General features: G+C 41.8%; 2 protein-coding genes across 2 annotated transcripts; one reads left to right on the forward strand and one right to left on the reverse strand.

Annotated features, from left to right (window-relative positions):
* Nucleotides 1–196: 196 nt before the first annotated feature.
* Nucleotides 197–11,335, forward strand: MONOS_10961fu10966 (uncharacterized protein; the record flags this gene model as incomplete). The annotated part of the gene is made up of 1 exon (XM_067863451.1): nt 197–11,335. The coding sequence occupies one exon, from the start codon at nt 197–199 to the stop codon at nt 11,333–11,335; it is 11,139 nt and encodes a 3,712-aa protein (XP_067726869.1).
* A 654-nt stretch (nt 11,336–11,989) lies between these two features.
* Nucleotides 11,990–16,110, reverse strand: MONOS_10960 (uncharacterized protein). The gene has a single exon (XM_067863450.1). The coding sequence runs from the start codon at nt 16,037–16,039 to the stop codon at nt 12,242–12,244; it is 3,798 nt and encodes a 1,265-aa protein (XP_067726870.1). The 5' UTR covers nt 16,040–16,110; the 3' UTR covers nt 11,990–12,241.
* Between the last annotated feature and the right edge of the window lie 45 nt (nt 16,111–16,155).

Consider the following 16,155-nt stretch of genomic DNA (forward strand, 5'->3'; position numbering starts at 1 on the left):
TCTAAATAACAAACAATTTTATTTTTTAAAATGTTTCCATGTTGTTTGAAATAGAGATATTTTTCAAGAATGTTATTAAAGCACAAAACGTTTCATATATTTAAGTGTTTCTTAAATAAAAATGTTTATTTTGTTTTTTGCCCTTAATAAATGCACAAAAACAACTTTTCTTCGTTTCATTGATTAAGCGTTAGAGATGCGATCAACAGTTATATTTTTTACAGTCCTTGCATACATTTTTATCGTTAATTCCCAGTCAACCGAACATTTCATCGAACAACAACGCGAAGAAGAGTGCAGAAGCGAGAAAATATTTGTTCATCCTCAGATGCACAGATGTCTTGAAAATTCATCAGAGCATAAAGTGTATTACAATAATTTATTGCAACACATGAATACTTTCCAACCGAGCATCAGCCTTGGAAACACTGAAATTGAAGGAAAATACGAAAAACACGATTTGCAGCATGATGTGAAGGAAAACAAAAGAAATTATCGGACTTTTGGACCAGAAATATCACGTAATTATCGGATGCACCTTTTTAAAGAAATGTTGAAAGATCATATAAAAAGTGAGATTGGTGGATGTGTTTGTGCATCAAACTCTTCCATTGAGTTGAAGGAGATTGGGCTGATCGGGAGTGAGTGTGGGAGTGTTGTATGTGGAAGGAGGGGAAGTGTGGTTGTGGTGAGGGGGTGTGTTGTGGGGATGGGGAAGGACAATGAGGCAGGGGCATTTGATCTTTGTGGATGCATTGGGATATTAACGAATATCACATTAAAGGGATGGGAAAGAGGAGGAGAAATTTATTCGGGAAGGCTGTTTGGAGGGAGCGATGAAGGAGAAGGGAGTATTTCAGCGAGCGAATCACACTTCTCTTCTATTTGTGTCTCATCAGCCCCATTCCTGTCATCACCTTCAATACCCCTAATATCCCTCTCCAAATTATCATTTTTCAATATCTCAACAGCAAATGAGGCATGCTCGCCTTCAACCACTTCCATTTCCCAAACAAATTGTTTGATGAGCAGCTGCTCATTCTCATCAGTCTGTGATGCGTATGATGGAGGAATCGTTCCTTCACTCAATTACCCTTTGGCCTCTTTGACAGCCTCAAACACCTCATTCATTGGATGCTGTCGGACAAGAAATGCCAATTTCATTGGAACTGCAGAGGCACCATTGAAACCAGGGAGACAAAACACAACGGATAATGGAGCAAATACATTCATTTGGTGCGAATGGAATGGATCGAAGGCAACAGGAACAAGTGATTCAGTTTCAGATGGGATATCGAGTGGAGGGGCTATCTGCATGTACAGCCAATCGTCGGCATCGATTTCAATTAAGCACTGCTCATTCAACGACTGCAATGCTTTTTATGACGGAGGAGCAATCATGTGCCATTACATAAAATCTGTTGAGGTTGTTAACAATTCATTCGACTCATGTACCGCTCAAGCTTGGGCCGGAGGAGGGATATGTGTTATGACGATTTCAACATGTGTTCGGATCAGCAGATGCGAATTTCAGAATTGCAAGGCACACCACGATGGGGGAGGGTTGAGATTAGAAAATATTCAAGTGAACGGATCTGGATGTATTGGAGATGAGAATGGAGAAGGGGAGAGTGCGTGCGTGTTTGACTGCAGATTTTCTTCATGCTCTGTAACAAATAATTGGGGTGGAGGAATGTGTTGTTATTATATAGTTCCCCAATTCAAGGTAAGGAGCGTTCAATTTATCTCATGCACTGCACGACAAGAAGGTGGAGGGTTTCATTTAAATCCATATCAACAAAATGCACCAGATGATAGGATTTATTGTTTTTTCCTTTTCTTTCATGAATGCAAGTGCAGGGATGCATCCAATCCATATGGGCATGATTTAGAATATGTAGATTATAACAATGTCTATTTGCATTCAGGAAATCCGTTCTTTGAATGTTACACCACAAATGAAAATGACAAGAGAGTGTGCTTTGCATACAATTATGCAAATGCAAGTGCCTGGACATATGACCAAACATCAAAAAAGGATTGGCTGAAGGATTGGACGAAGGTTCTATTTGTTGGAGTGAATGGAGATGACTCGAGAGGGCTGTGTGGAATGAGTGTGTTGGCACCTTGCAAGACGGTGGGACACGCAGTGGAGACGGGCTTGGAAGAGCTGAGCTCATCAGTCACACTGATGGAAGGGAATCACACAAGCGAGGTGACAACGATTGAGATTGGAGAGAAGAAGATTTCGATCATTGGGAAAGGCAAAGAGAAAAGTTCGATTGGAACAGGAGCACTTTCATCATCATCAGCAGCAGGAGCTCTGTTCAGTGTGTCAACAGGCCAACTTGGTTTATTGCACATGAAGGTTGATTGCAACTCAAATTTAAGTCCTTCTTCGCCGAGTGTGGTTGTGGTGACTGGTGGGAATGGATCACTCTCATTGGAGGATGTTGTGATCACCACGAGTGTTTCTTCTGGAAACTATGTGATGTCGTCGTCAGTGTTTGTGGTGCCGCTGTTGCAGCTGTCGATGGTTGGTGTGGAGTTCAAAGATATGAATGTGTCAAAACCATTGTTCTCTGAGCCGAATCTATCTTCTTCTTCTTTTGCATCGTCTTCATCTTACATGTTTTTGACAGCCACAGCATCAGGAGATAGCATGCTGGCGAATGTGAAGGTGACGAATGTGAAGTTGACCGAAGGAGATGGGGTGGTTGTAGCAAAGAGTGTGAAGGCTGGAGAGACATTTGTGGTTCGGAATGTGACAATCGAAGATTGCGAATGCAAGGCTGGAAGTGGTGGTGGGATTAAGGTTGAACTATCATCATCAACAAGCAAGGTTCTGATTGGAGATTCAATATCACACAGTGGAGGGACAACTTCGTTCAATCAATGCAAATGCAGTGGATATGGAGGAGGGGTGATGCTGCATCTGGCTGATGACTCATGTGAGTTTGAGATAACATCAGTGAGTTTTGATGGTTGTGCTGCAACAATGGGAGGGAAAAACATGTTTGTGGAAGCAGAGGACTTGTCAGCTGTTATCAACAGCACTTCAATCGGATTCAATCCAGAAGTTGGAATTAATGATGCAGACTTGAATGGGCTCAGTGGAAGAGAAAGAAACAATCCAGAGCTGATTGTTCCACTTGTTGTGTTTCTTCGAACATTTTCATCACCAGCATATGTGAGTGGGAGAGAACAAGGAAGTGAATTCAGACTGTGTGGATATGAAGATTACCCATGCAGAACAATTGGAGAAGCGAGTGAATATCGGTATCTGAGCTCAAAGAGATTCATCAGACTGACAAATACATTTTCATTTGATGAAGAAGTGAAGTTGGATGAGCAGTCATATGAGATTGATTCGAGCAACAAAGATGTTGGATTGAAAGTTGGAGGAACAGGAACAAAAACACAAGAAGCATTGGTGATGAACAGTGTTTCATCAACATTGACAGGGATATTGTTTGAATTGGGAGAATCGATTGGAGAGCGATCATCATTTGTTCATTCTTCAGGAGGCACATTGAGATTTGCTGATTGTGGGATAAAGATGGGAAACGGAGTGAATTCTGCGAATTATGAGTTTGTGAGTGCGAGTGGAGGGATGTTATCCATTTCAGATTTCAGCATGGCTCATGTGAAATTTGGAATGAAGGCATTCATTGTTATTAATGGAAATGGGGGTGCTTCGATTGGGGATTCCTTGCTTGAGAGTGTGGAAACTACAAATATGAAGGGATTGATTGAGTATTCGTCATCATCATCGAGTCCATTGACGATTGTGAATGTGACAGCACAAGAATGTGTGATGGGAGGGAAAGGACTGATATGGGATGATAATGGAAAGAAGCTGGGGATGAGGAATTGCACGATTATGAAGATGAGCAGTTTGGAGGGAAATGGGAGTGTTGTGAGTGGAGAAGTTGGGGATGGATGTGCTGTTGAGGTGAATGATGTTGTGATTGAAGGATGTGGAACATTGAAGGGATGTGGAGGAGGGATGAGTGTGATATTGAAGGGAACAGGAGAAATGCGTTTGGGAAAGAGTGGAGTGGTGACATCGTTTGAGAAATGTTCAGCTGGTGGTGAGGGATCAGTTGGGGGGTATGGAGGAGGAGTGTTGTTGAGATGCGAAGAAGGAGGAAGGGACTTTGTGATGAGTGGATTGACATTTGGAAGAGGTGAGGGAGCAAACACAGCGGCACATGGAGGGAACAATGTGTTTGTTGAGGGAACAAATTTGTATCAATTGGTGAATAATGTTTCATTCGACTTCTCATTTGAGATTGAAGGCGATGATTTTAATATTGAAGATCTTATGGGAGCAGAAGATGGGAATGAGTTGATATTGATTCCAGTTGTGGTGTTCTTTCGAGAGAAACCGAGTGTCGGGTATGTGAATGGGGGAAATGGAGGGATGGACTATCATAAGTGTGGATATGCTGACTTTCCATGCTCCACATTAACATATGCAGGAACAAGTGTTTTTGACACATCGCCGGCAACACTGAAACTTGTTGATGGAAGTTCAATTTTCGATGAAATGACACTCAACACTCAAGAAATGAACATTGATGGAGATATTGCAAAGGCAAAGATTGGAATTGTCGAAGGAGGAGAAAATGAATTTTTGATAAAGAGCGAACAAATAATCTCATTTTCATCATTGGCTTTTTCAATATCAACATTTGCCGAATCAAGAAAGGAGTATGTATTTCTGTGCGGTGCAAGCACATTAAAATTTGAAGGATGCTCATTTGGAGCAGAATCAGAAGAGATTGGAGTGGGATTGATTTGTGGGAAAGGAGGGAAAGTGGTGCTGGTAAAATGTGAATTTGGAGATTTTGCAATGACCAAATCAGGAATGGTGACTTTTGATGGAGCAGGGGTTGGAGGATTGATTGATGAGGTGATTGTGAGGAATGTGACAAGAGAAAACGTGGGAAGAAGCTTATTTGAGCTGAGAAATGGAGGAGATATTGAGATTAAGAACACGACGATGAATGAATCTCGTTTTGAGAATGGAAATGAGATTGAGATTGGAGAAGGGATTAATGCGAAAATCTGGAACTGCACATTCAAATCAATTCAGAGAGGCAGTGGGAATGGAGGGGTGTTGAATGGGAGAGTGGGGAATGGGAAGTGTGTGGATATTAACAAATGTGTGTTTGAGGAATGCAGATGCAATTCAGTGAGCGCAATTGGGGGAGGGGTTGTTCTGATTGTGGGAGATGGAGGGAATTTGTTGTTTGATGAAAACAAGATGAATGGATGCACAGTTTCAGAGAGAAGCGGAAAAGGAGGAGGGTTGCACCTGACATTTGAAACAACGAATATTGAATATTCTATGAAGAATGACAGTTTCACGAACAATGTGGCAGAAAAAGGAGAAGATGTGTATTTGGTGTGTGGATCACCATGGACGATGCTTCTTCAAGAGTTGTGGGAAGGGACAGCCACAAGAGTCACAGCAGAAAATAAGATGTGGGTGCTTGAGTCATCTGAACCAAGAAAAGAAGACTCACTGATCAATTACCTGTTTCCAAGGTTGGGAACGGATTTGTTTGTGAGCAATTCTGGAAACGAATTATCAAGTTGTGGAGCGAAAGAAAATCCTTGCTCGTCTGTTGATATTGGGTTTGATCGGTTGAAGGATGATATAGAGAGCATTATGCTTGTTAGTGCTGCATCAGTGAGCAAGCCAATCAACAGAGATGGGAAAGGATTGACAATCAAAGGGAATGAAGAAACGAGAGAACTGGTTGTGAAGGAAGGAGGGAAATTTGAATTGACAGAAGGAGATGGGCAAACACATTTGACATTGTCACTTCTTCAGATTTCACTTCCATGCTCCTCCCCAGCAAGTGCAACTGATGATGAATCGATTGTGGAAGTGAGGATTGGGCAATGCTTCATTTTGGATTGTTTGTTTACAGGAGGAGAAAGGAATTCAAATGTGAATTCAAATGTGAATGAGTGTGGGAAGTGGATAGTGATTGGGAATGGAGGGGCAATTCGAATAGAGAGAACAGAAATGAACGGGATGAGATTTGAAGGATGTGGAATTGCACAACTGGGAGGAGGGAATGTGATATTTGAGAACTGTTCATTGAATGGGATTGAGACCAGTGGAGGAGGAGTGATTGTGGGGAATGGTGGATCGGAAGTGACATTGAGGAACATGACAGCATTGGGGTGTGTTGTGGGAGCAGGATCGCTGATAACATCGAATGGAGGTTCGAGTTTGAGAGTTGATGGAGGAAGCAGATTTGAAAACATCGAGACAGAAAGTGTGAGAGGAGGGTGTGTGAAGAGCGAGATGAAGCTGAATGATTTGCTTGAAATTGGATCATCATCCATATTGAGATGCTCGGCGAATGGAAATGGAGGAAGAGGAGGAGGAATATATCTGGATTTGAGTGATGATTGTGTGAATAACTTTGCGTTGAAAACATTAACATTTGAAGACAATGTTGCTGCAGAGGGAAGGGATTTGTTCATTTCTTGCAAGAAACTGAATGAAACAGTGATGAAGGAGAGGTTTGGATTTGAATATGAAAACGGAGAAGGAGAAGGAGAAGGAGAAGGTCAGGCAGTTGATATGAAAGGGATTGACAGAGAGCATTTTGCAGAGAGTGTTGATCTTGGGCTGTTTCTTGTTGAAGTGAAGAGAATAGAGGTGTGTGTGTCGAGGGAGGGGTACGACACGTTGGGATGTGGGAGCGATGGATATCCGTGCGAATCGATGTGGAGTGGAATAAGTCACATTGACAGAAGTGAGACAGAAGGAGAAAGGAAAGTGAAAGTGAGGGATGAAGGGACATTTGAAGATATTTATTCATTCACAGATGCACTTTCGATTGATGGGTGTGTGAATGAGGGGGATGTCATTAAACACAAAACAGTTTATTTTGAAGGGACAATCAAAGGGAATTCTGCACCATCATCTTCATCTGTTATTTCATCAACAGTATCACTCAGCTTGTTATCATTGAAGCTGAAGATTCCAAGTCAATTTGAGCCAAATATGAATTCATTGATCTCATCGAGTGGGGTTCTTCAACTCGAAAGATGCTTGTTTGAGATCCAATCATCAATGGCCATTCAATACTCATTGATAACAACAACCACTGGAAGTTGTACATTGAAAGGATGCAGTTTGACAGGGCCATCATTTGTCAAATCTCCATTGGTGATGGCTTCTTCTGTTTTATTTGAAAACAGCAGCTTTTCAAACATTATGAACACTGGAAGCGGTGAAGGTGGTGTTGCAAGAGTGACATTAAAAAATGACGAAGATTTGGTCATTCAATCAACAAATGCATCATCTTGCTCACTTTCATCAAGAAATGGAAAAGGAGGATTTCTTTATTTGGATTGTCATGTTTGTTCCAATGAAAATCCATTTATTTTTGATGCTGACGTAACATTTGAGAACAACAATGCAGCCACAGGGAAGAATGCGTTTATTTTGGGAAATGATTTTAATACTTCTGTTACAAAAGACTCATTCAAGTTTGATTATTCATCAATGGCAAATGATGGAAATTTGTTTGTTGGAAATGATAATTTTCATTCAAACAAAGATTTGTTCATGTTCCTCGTTCCATACAGCTCAATTGAGATATTTATCTCATCTGAAGGATTTGATGTTGCACGTTGTGGAAGTGAAGAAGAGCCATGCTTCACAATGTGGAAAGGGATGGAAAACATGAAAAAGGAGATTGAAAAGAAAACAATTCAGATTGAAGGATCAACCCTTATAAGAGATTCATTCAATGTTTCCAATTATCAGATCAAAAAGGGTGTGAAGATGGGCGAAGAGAATGTGAAAGCAACTTTGAATTTTGAAAAGGCAGTTGGAAGTCAACTGGAATATTTCATGGGAAATAATATTCATCTTGAATTGTCCAACATCCAACTGCAACTGACATCTGGATTTGACAACTCAGCCAAAACAATCTTTTCAAATAGAGATGGAGAATTGGTGATAACTGGATGTTCATTCCATTCAGAGGCTGGAGTTAATAATGGATTTGATTGTGAATTTGTGGATGCGATTGGAGGAAGTGTGGATGTGAATGATTTGTTGATAGAATCATGCAATGTTGGAAACAGTATTTTTGCCATTCATGATTCTGGAGTCTATTGCCAGTTGAAGAATATTCGAGTGGAATCGTTGAATGAAAGTGGAGGCTGCATTTTATCAATCAAGGAATCTGAACCAGGATTGAAGATAAATGAAGTGGGTGAGGAAATTAATCTCAACATTGACAATTCATCATTTTCAGGAGTGAAGAGAAGTGACAATGGAGCGAGCATTTTGGAGTCAAAGAGTGAGAAAAAGATAGATTTGGTTGTGAATTCGAGCAATATCACAGAAGACAAGGCAGAAACAAGTGAAAAAGGAGGGGCATTATTCTTCACATTGGGTGCATCTGGCTCAATGAAGATGATTGACTCAACAATTAGCCATTGCAGTTGCAACAACAACACAGGAAGAGGAGGAGGGGTGTATCTGGCAACAAAGGAAACAGGGGAATTGAATTTCACATTTATGGGGATGAAGTTCAGTGCAAACACAGCAAGAGTGGGGAATGATATTTTCATTGAATGCTTCAATATCACATCTCAGATCAATGAAAGGCAATTTCAGTTTGATCTTCGAGAGAATCATTATTCACGAATTAATGCAATCTATGGAATTGATAGCTGTGATCATCAAACCGACACAGATCTGATCGGACTGATAACAATCCATCAGAGTGACACAATCATTGTTTGCAATGTGAATGGATCGAATGAGAAGCAATGTGGAACAAACACACTTCCATGTGATTCAATTGAGCATGGGCTGGTGCATCTGACATCAGATTTCATGAGTCTGATGTTCATTGTTGAAGAGAGTGTGATTGGAAGAGAAATAAATTTGGAGGAAATGAGTCTGAGTTCGAAGAGCAGGGAGATGTGCAAAGTTGAAGTGAAATCAGAGATTGAAAAAACAAAAGAGACCTTGGTGACAACAACCGGAACAGTCTCATTGTTGAGAATGAATTTTGTGTTTGATTCAAATTTCATTTCTTCACATGAATCACTGATATCTCCCGAAGGAGGGATTCTTGAAATAATGAATTGTTCATTTGATTCAAAACAATCGGCTGGAGAAGGAAGTATAGAATTAGCAAACATTCCATTTCACATCATTAATACGGCAGAAGGAGAATTACAAGTTGATGGATGCACAATATCAAATCTCATTCTTCAAAAATCTTCAATATATCTTTCATCACCGCTTCCTTCAGTAATTGATTCATTAACGATTTGCAATTCAACAATAAAAACTTCTCTATTTGATATTAATGAATGTGGGCAATTGAATATGGAAAAGTTTCATTCAGAAAATATCACAGTTGAGGGAAATGAAGAATCATTGATATCTTGTTTGTCAATGAAAAAGACAATTCAGTTGACAAATTGCACAGTTGGCGGAGTCTGTTCAAACAAAGCAAAAGGGAAATTGATGAAAATGGAGAATTGTTTGGATGTGAAAATGGACAGTTGCATTTTTGACGGGAGTTCAAAGGAAAGAAGGGGGCAGAATTTGAATTCAAATGAAGAAGAAGAGATGTGCAGATGGGATGGATCTCTTGTGGATATTGTGAAGAGTTCTGTGATGATGAAAGATACAACATTATCGAATTCACCAGAAGGTGGAATAACAATGAGTGGAGGAAATATGAAAATTGAGATGGGATTGTTTGAGAATAATAAACCGTCAATTGAAGGATATCCATCAGCTCGAAGGAATATCATCTGTTCAGATTCTGGAACATTGAATGTGATGAGTTTGAAAGGGGGAGATGGATGGGAAAGAAATACCTCATTGTGGATTTTGGATGATGGATGCGAATTGGAAGGAATTACATCAGAAAGAACATCATCATTCTTTATTCCTGTATTGGAAGAAGTGAAGAACACAACGCAGCCAACAGGAGAAATGGAACTGATCATTCATGGGAAGTTGCTTCTGCCATGCAATCTGTCAGTGAAGATAAGCATGAAGGATGGAGATGTCGAACTTTCTCACACAAACAACATTGCAGAAGACGGATATATATCAGAGAGCGAGGTGCATTCAGTTATCTCATCTGAAGTGTTGGAAGAGATGGAGAAGAAAACAGAAGTGAGCGTGTGCATTGTGTTTGGAAAAGGCAAAACATCGTGTTCGAATGGAATTGTGGTGATAAACAAGAGTGAATCACAATCAAAAGGAGATGAGAATGAGAATGAAGGAGGAGACGATATCAACAAAGGAGGATCGAACAATGATTGGAGCTTGATTGTGATTGTTGTGTTGGGTGTGTTGCTTTTGATTGTTCTGGTTGGCTTTTCATTCATTGTTGTGCTTTTGCGAAAGAAACTGAAGGAAGTGGAAAAGAAAGTTGAAAAAGAGAGAATGGAAAATGAGGAGATAATGAGAAAGATTGAGAGGAGGAGAAGAGAAGGGAATGGAGGGATCTTTGAGATGAATGAAATGCCATCAACATTGCTGGAGGGAATGACAAGCCAAATTCCACTTCTGATTGACAACGATGAAGAAGATCTTCTGAAGCCTCCGTCATTGAACGATGGAGAGCTGAATGAAAATGATCTGCCAGATCTGGAATCTTCATTTCCATTTTCTGAAGATGATTCTGTTTCCTTGGTGTCTCAATCGTGTTCATTGAATGTGATATCAGCAAAGAAGCCATTTCGAGAGAAGGAGAAAAAGAACCTGAAAACATTGTACTCGGTGATTCATTCGGTTGAGGGGGATTTCACATTGGGGACAAGAGCTATGAATGTTATTGATGGGAAGGAAGTGGTTTTGGCAGTGGCAGAGCTGTTTGAGCATTTGATTTCAGTCGGAGACGAAAGGATTGAGATGATGGGGAGGCAGCTGTGTCCATATACAATCTTTGTTGAGGAAGGAAATAACGAAATATTTGTTTTGGCAGAGGAATTGGAGGATGAAAAGCAGAAGGAAGAAATGAAGCGATGGAGTGCACCAGAAGTGGGAAATGAAGATGAGGAAATGGAAAAAACAGTTGTTTTTTCACTTGGACTGATTCTGCATGAAATGACAACCGGGGAAGTGCCTTTGAGCGAGTGTGATGCAGAAGAAGCACAAGAGATGATGAGAGATGGGGTGCGACCGCTGACAGAAGGAATCGAAGGAGAAGATCTGGTTGAGCTGATGGAGAAGATGTGGGGAGACGAGCCAGATGGCAGACCCACTTTGGCAGAAGTGAAGAAATCGATAAAGAAAATGATAAATGAAGGATGAAGCCGAGTGAAAAATATCACAAAAAAATGTGCCTAAATAAATAACATTTCACCTTTGAATATTTAATTGCAAAATTGTGTTGCTTGATGCCTGGTGCAATAGGTGCAATATGTGCAAAAGGTGCACTTTACTCAAATTGTGCGATTGATATTTCAAAAATTTCAATGAAACGTGGAATAATTATCACACACGATCTTTTTGGTTGCTTAAATAATATGTTTGTGTGCGAAAATGTTTATGTATTATCGAACGATAGATTTTCACATTCAATGCAGCCTGAATGATTCTCATTTCACAGCACTTCGATATGCAACTTTTGTATTTCCATTTTCATCTCTTTTTCTTTCTCTTTCACTTCATTTTATTTGTTTGTGCTTCAGCCAGATTATCTGATGAGATAATTTATTCTCATATTTTTTTTCCATAAATTTTCTATTTTTATTTCTAAGTTTTATTTTATTTTATTTGGATGTTCGACATTTCAAATTATCCAATCAACATGTTTTTTGGAATTGTGAACAAGAATTTTTCATTGAAAAGCATGCACATGAAATGAATTAAGTGAAGATATTCTTTTGAGCCTTGCAGTTATTTTCATTTAAAATGAATGAAAGAAGTTCAAAAAAAGCTCCCACACAGAAATATTTGACAATCGAAGTTGATAATATTCAATGTGATTATTAAGTATTTTAGGTGAACAACAAAACTGAAAAAGAAAAAATGATGACTTTGATGGAATTGAGGGAAAAAAGAAACAAGAAGTTAATTTACAAGAAACTAATAAAAATTGTTATTAAAACATTCGAAATCCACAGGATCTCCACGAAAAACAAAAAATCAAAATATCAAAATTCATCCATTCAACAAAAAAAAAAATAGCATTTTTCAAAACACGCAGTAAATTGATCATTCGGTACCCTTCAACTGCTTTCCAGATGAAATTGCAGCCAGAAACGACAACGGAACATCCACAGCCTGTGTGCACGGAACAGTCACTGGAGCCAAAGGCCTCGAAGCGCTCTCGTCTGCAAGCTCTGCTTCGCCAACTGTTGGCAAAGAAGACATCATCTGCTTCCTCCGCAATGGCTCCTCTGTCTTCATTCTTTGTGCATTTGAGGCTTCGTCTCCTGCATTTTTCCTCTTCTCCGTTGGTTCTCCAATTCTTGCTTCGTTTTCCTTCCCTCTTTCTCTTTCTCTTTCTCTTTCTTCAGTTCCTCCAACATTGTTCATCCCAAATGCAATCCTTCTTTGTATCGATAGCCAGCGCATCTTCGCCTGCTCCTTCGCCATCTCCTGCCGAAGCTGCTGCTGCACAAGCAGCCGATTCTCCCGCCACGCCTTCCGCCTCATCGCTTTCTCTCTTCTTGCTTTCTCTTCTTCTGACTTTCCTTTTTCTTCCTTTTCCTCCCCTTTCTTCCTCCCAAACAAACTCCACTTCTCTTTCTTTTTTTCTTTTTCTTTCTCTTTCTCTTTTTGCTCCTTTTTTCTCCTCTCTCTTTCTCTCTCCCTTTCCTCCTCTTCCTCTTCCTCGTCGTCATCCAGCTCCTCCTGCACACTCATAATCATCCCTGCCAGCTGCTGCATTCTCATCTGGCACTCACTTGCTGCTCCCATCCAACTCGCACGCTGTCTCTCCACACCCAGCTGAAATTGCCCTGCTGCACCACAGACAGAAGAGGCAGCAGGAGGCACCCCCTTCCACTGGGCACTCAGAGCATTTGGCTCATTCATTTGGATTAGGGGTGCCTGCTGAACTGGCTGAACTGGCTGAGACAGAACTGGATTCGAGTGCTGAATGAACGGAGGAACAGAAGACGCGGCTGGAACGAAAGTGGCTTGAGAGGCAAGGGAAAGCGAAGGCAAAGAAGAAAAGAAAGATTGTGGAGGCTCCATTGGAAGTGTGCCACGACAATCATTCAGTGGAGCTTGAATAGAAATTGGCAGAGAAGAAGGAGAAGGAGGAGAAGATGATGATGAAGAAAGTGGAGAAGAAGAAAGAGGATTGCCGACAAACGAAATCGCATCTGATGAACAAGCCCTGTTCTCTGATGATAATTGCACACCTGTCAACTGCGGAATTATTTGTGCCTCTCCCTTTTTCTTTCCCTTTTTCGTTTCTTCTTCTTCTCTCTTCTCCTTTATTCCCTTCTTCTTCCTTCTCCTCCTCTCTTTCCTCCTCTTCCTCCTCTTCATCTCTTCCATCACTTCTGCCGCCTCCTCCAGCAACTCCTCCATTTTCGGTCTTTCTCTCGGATCTTCTCTCAAACACCTCCTCACAAACTGCTCCCAAAACCCGCCTTCTTCTTTTGGATGCGCCTCATTCGTCTTCTTTTGGCGTGCTATTTCTTCTGAAGATGCCACTTCTTTTCTTCTCCTTCCTCTTCCTTCTCTTCTTCTTCTTCTTCTTCTTCGCCTCTCTTCCATCCATGGCCCATCCACCCCCAGCACCTTCTCCATCGCCCGCACCCCTTCCATCCCCACTGCCTCCAGCGTCTGCCCCTTTCGCGCCATTTCTGCTGCTTCCAGCGCATTCGCCCAGCTGAACGGCACTTCCCCTGTCAGCATCTCCCACACCACCAGCCCTGCCGAATACACCACCGACGCTGCTGCTGCCGTCGACGACACACAAAACGTGTGCATCTGCTTTTGGCCGTGTGCTTGTCCCGATGGAGAGGCATTGCTGTGATCCTCCTCAGCCACATCTCCTCTCTCCTCTTCCTCTTCCTCTTCATCTTCCTCTCTCACCAGAACATTCGATGGAGTGTATGTCGGATCACGTGTTTCAGGCGCTGCATAGCGGAACGCCTCCAATCCGATGTCTGCTTCTGCGGCGGATGCAAACGAAAAAGAAGGCGAAGGAGAAAACGAAATAGCTCTGAGAGCAAACGAAGAAGAAGAAGAAGAAGAAGAATAAGAAAATGATGAAGATGGCGGTTGAATAGTCGGAGCATTTTCATCTTCTGGTGTTTTGTGCTCAGCGGCAGAATCTGACTGATCGTCTTTCTTCTTTCTTTTCTGCAGAAGCACTGCTGCCTTTAAAATGCATGTCATCTTTCTCACTTTCTCATTCTCTTTCTCCTTCTCTTTCTCTGTTTCTTCTGTGGGGTTTGTTTTGCTTTCCTTCTCTTCTGCTTCCCCTTCCACCAAAACACACCTTCCATCACCTTCTTCTTCAATCATCTCTTCTTCTGCTTCTTTTTCTATTTCTTCTTTCTCCTTCTCCTTCTCCTTTGTGTCTGTGTTCTTCTTCATCAGTTGGCAGCTCGCCTTCACAACAGAATAAATTGATGGATGCTTCTTTGTTTCTTCTGCTGCAGACGGTGTTGGCTGTTCTTTTGCTTCTTTTGCTTCTTCTGCCTCCTTTTCTGCCTTCTCCTCTTCCTCAGAAGAAGGCAATGGCGAGGCAGATGACACCAAAAGAGGGGCAAATATCGATTCGCAGTCGATTGCAGCTGTGCCGTCAGCCAAAACAAACACCGAATGCGGAGTCAGCCGAAGCACCAGCATCAGCAGCAGCTTCTCCACATCCTCATTCACAGCAGACACCCTCAACGATGCTGGTGAGACAGAAGAAGAAGAAGATGATGATGATGAATGAGTCGATTCACCAGAGCTGCACAGCAGTTGCAGTGCCATCTCTTCTCTTTCTCTGAAAATCGTTGACAGAATAAATCGCAGCCCATCAATCAGCCCATACGCCACCTGAGCCACATCCACATTCGGCTTAAATGAATCCTCCTCCTCCTCTTCTTCTTCGCTTTCATCGCTTTCATCTCTTTCTTCATCCTCTTCTTCTTCTTCTTTCATTCCAGAGCAAAATCGAGCACTTTTGCCTTCTCCCTCTTCTTCGTTCGCCAAGCAAACATTTTTACGCATCCTTGTTTCTTTGTTCTCTTCTGCAAAACCCTTCCTCTTCGCACTCTCACCACTCGCCTCGCTGTCGCAATCGCTCGTGTGATGTGCTCTTTCCCGAAGCCAGCTCTTCTCGCGCTGAACTGCACTCCAGTTGTGAATCAAGCGATGCACAGACACACAGCTGGCCAGCGCCTCTTTCGCCTCCCAAGAAATCGAATATGGTGCCCTGCAAATTACTGGCTCGTTTATGCTCTTCAAGCTGAAGGAAGCTGCGCTCCTGCCACTCCCTGAACAGCCTTCTCCCAGAAATTCGCTTTTCGCTTCAACAAAATGTCTGTTAACCGATGGCTGGCAACTTTTCCCTTTCAGGAACTTGCTGACACTCATCATCACCAACGGGAAAACTCGCCTTTGCGTAACAACAGAGTGCTGCAGTTGCTCGCCCCCGCACTCGTCATTGTCCAGAATTGAACAAACACAAATCCCTTTCTCTTCGCGAGTCGGTGCCTGCAACTCGCCAGCTGTTCCACTTGCATCACAATCGAATTCATTTCCCCCGATGCCTTTGGCAGGAGGGCCTTTCCTTTGCTCAGCATTCGCTGCCGACTGCGCAGAGCAATCGCCATCGAAATTTTTCTGCTCCTCCAGCGATGCCATTTGCTTTCGGATTTCCTGCTCCCTCAGCTCCCACGGCGATACTCCGTTTTCGTTGCTGCCTTCTGATGTGTCTCGATGTTTTTTCAGCTTCCGCTGTCTGCAGCAGCAGAATATCGAAATTCCAGCAACAATTGCAACAAGAGCCCCGCCCGCTGCGCACCCAGCGATGATGTACACAACTTTGTCGTTCATTTGGTGTTTATCATCGAAATGTCAAAACGTGTAGCAGACAGAATTTAAAAAAAAAGATTTGTTTTCGATTCCTGATCATTCGAGCCAACATACAATTATCTTTCCATTTTCCAAAA

Source organism: Monocercomonoides exilis, assembly GCF_001643675.1.
Source record: "Monocercomonoides exilis strain PA203 chromosome Unknown scaffold24-1337568, whole genome shotgun sequence".
Classification (NCBI taxonomy): Eukaryota; Preaxostyla; order Oxymonadida; family Polymastigidae; genus Monocercomonoides; species Monocercomonoides exilis.

Coding starts and splice junctions, on each gene's coding strand:
- MONOS_10960 (XM_067863450.1), bottom strand. CDS start 16,039: ATGAACGACAAAGTTGTGTACATCATCGCTGGGTGCGCAGCGGGCGGG.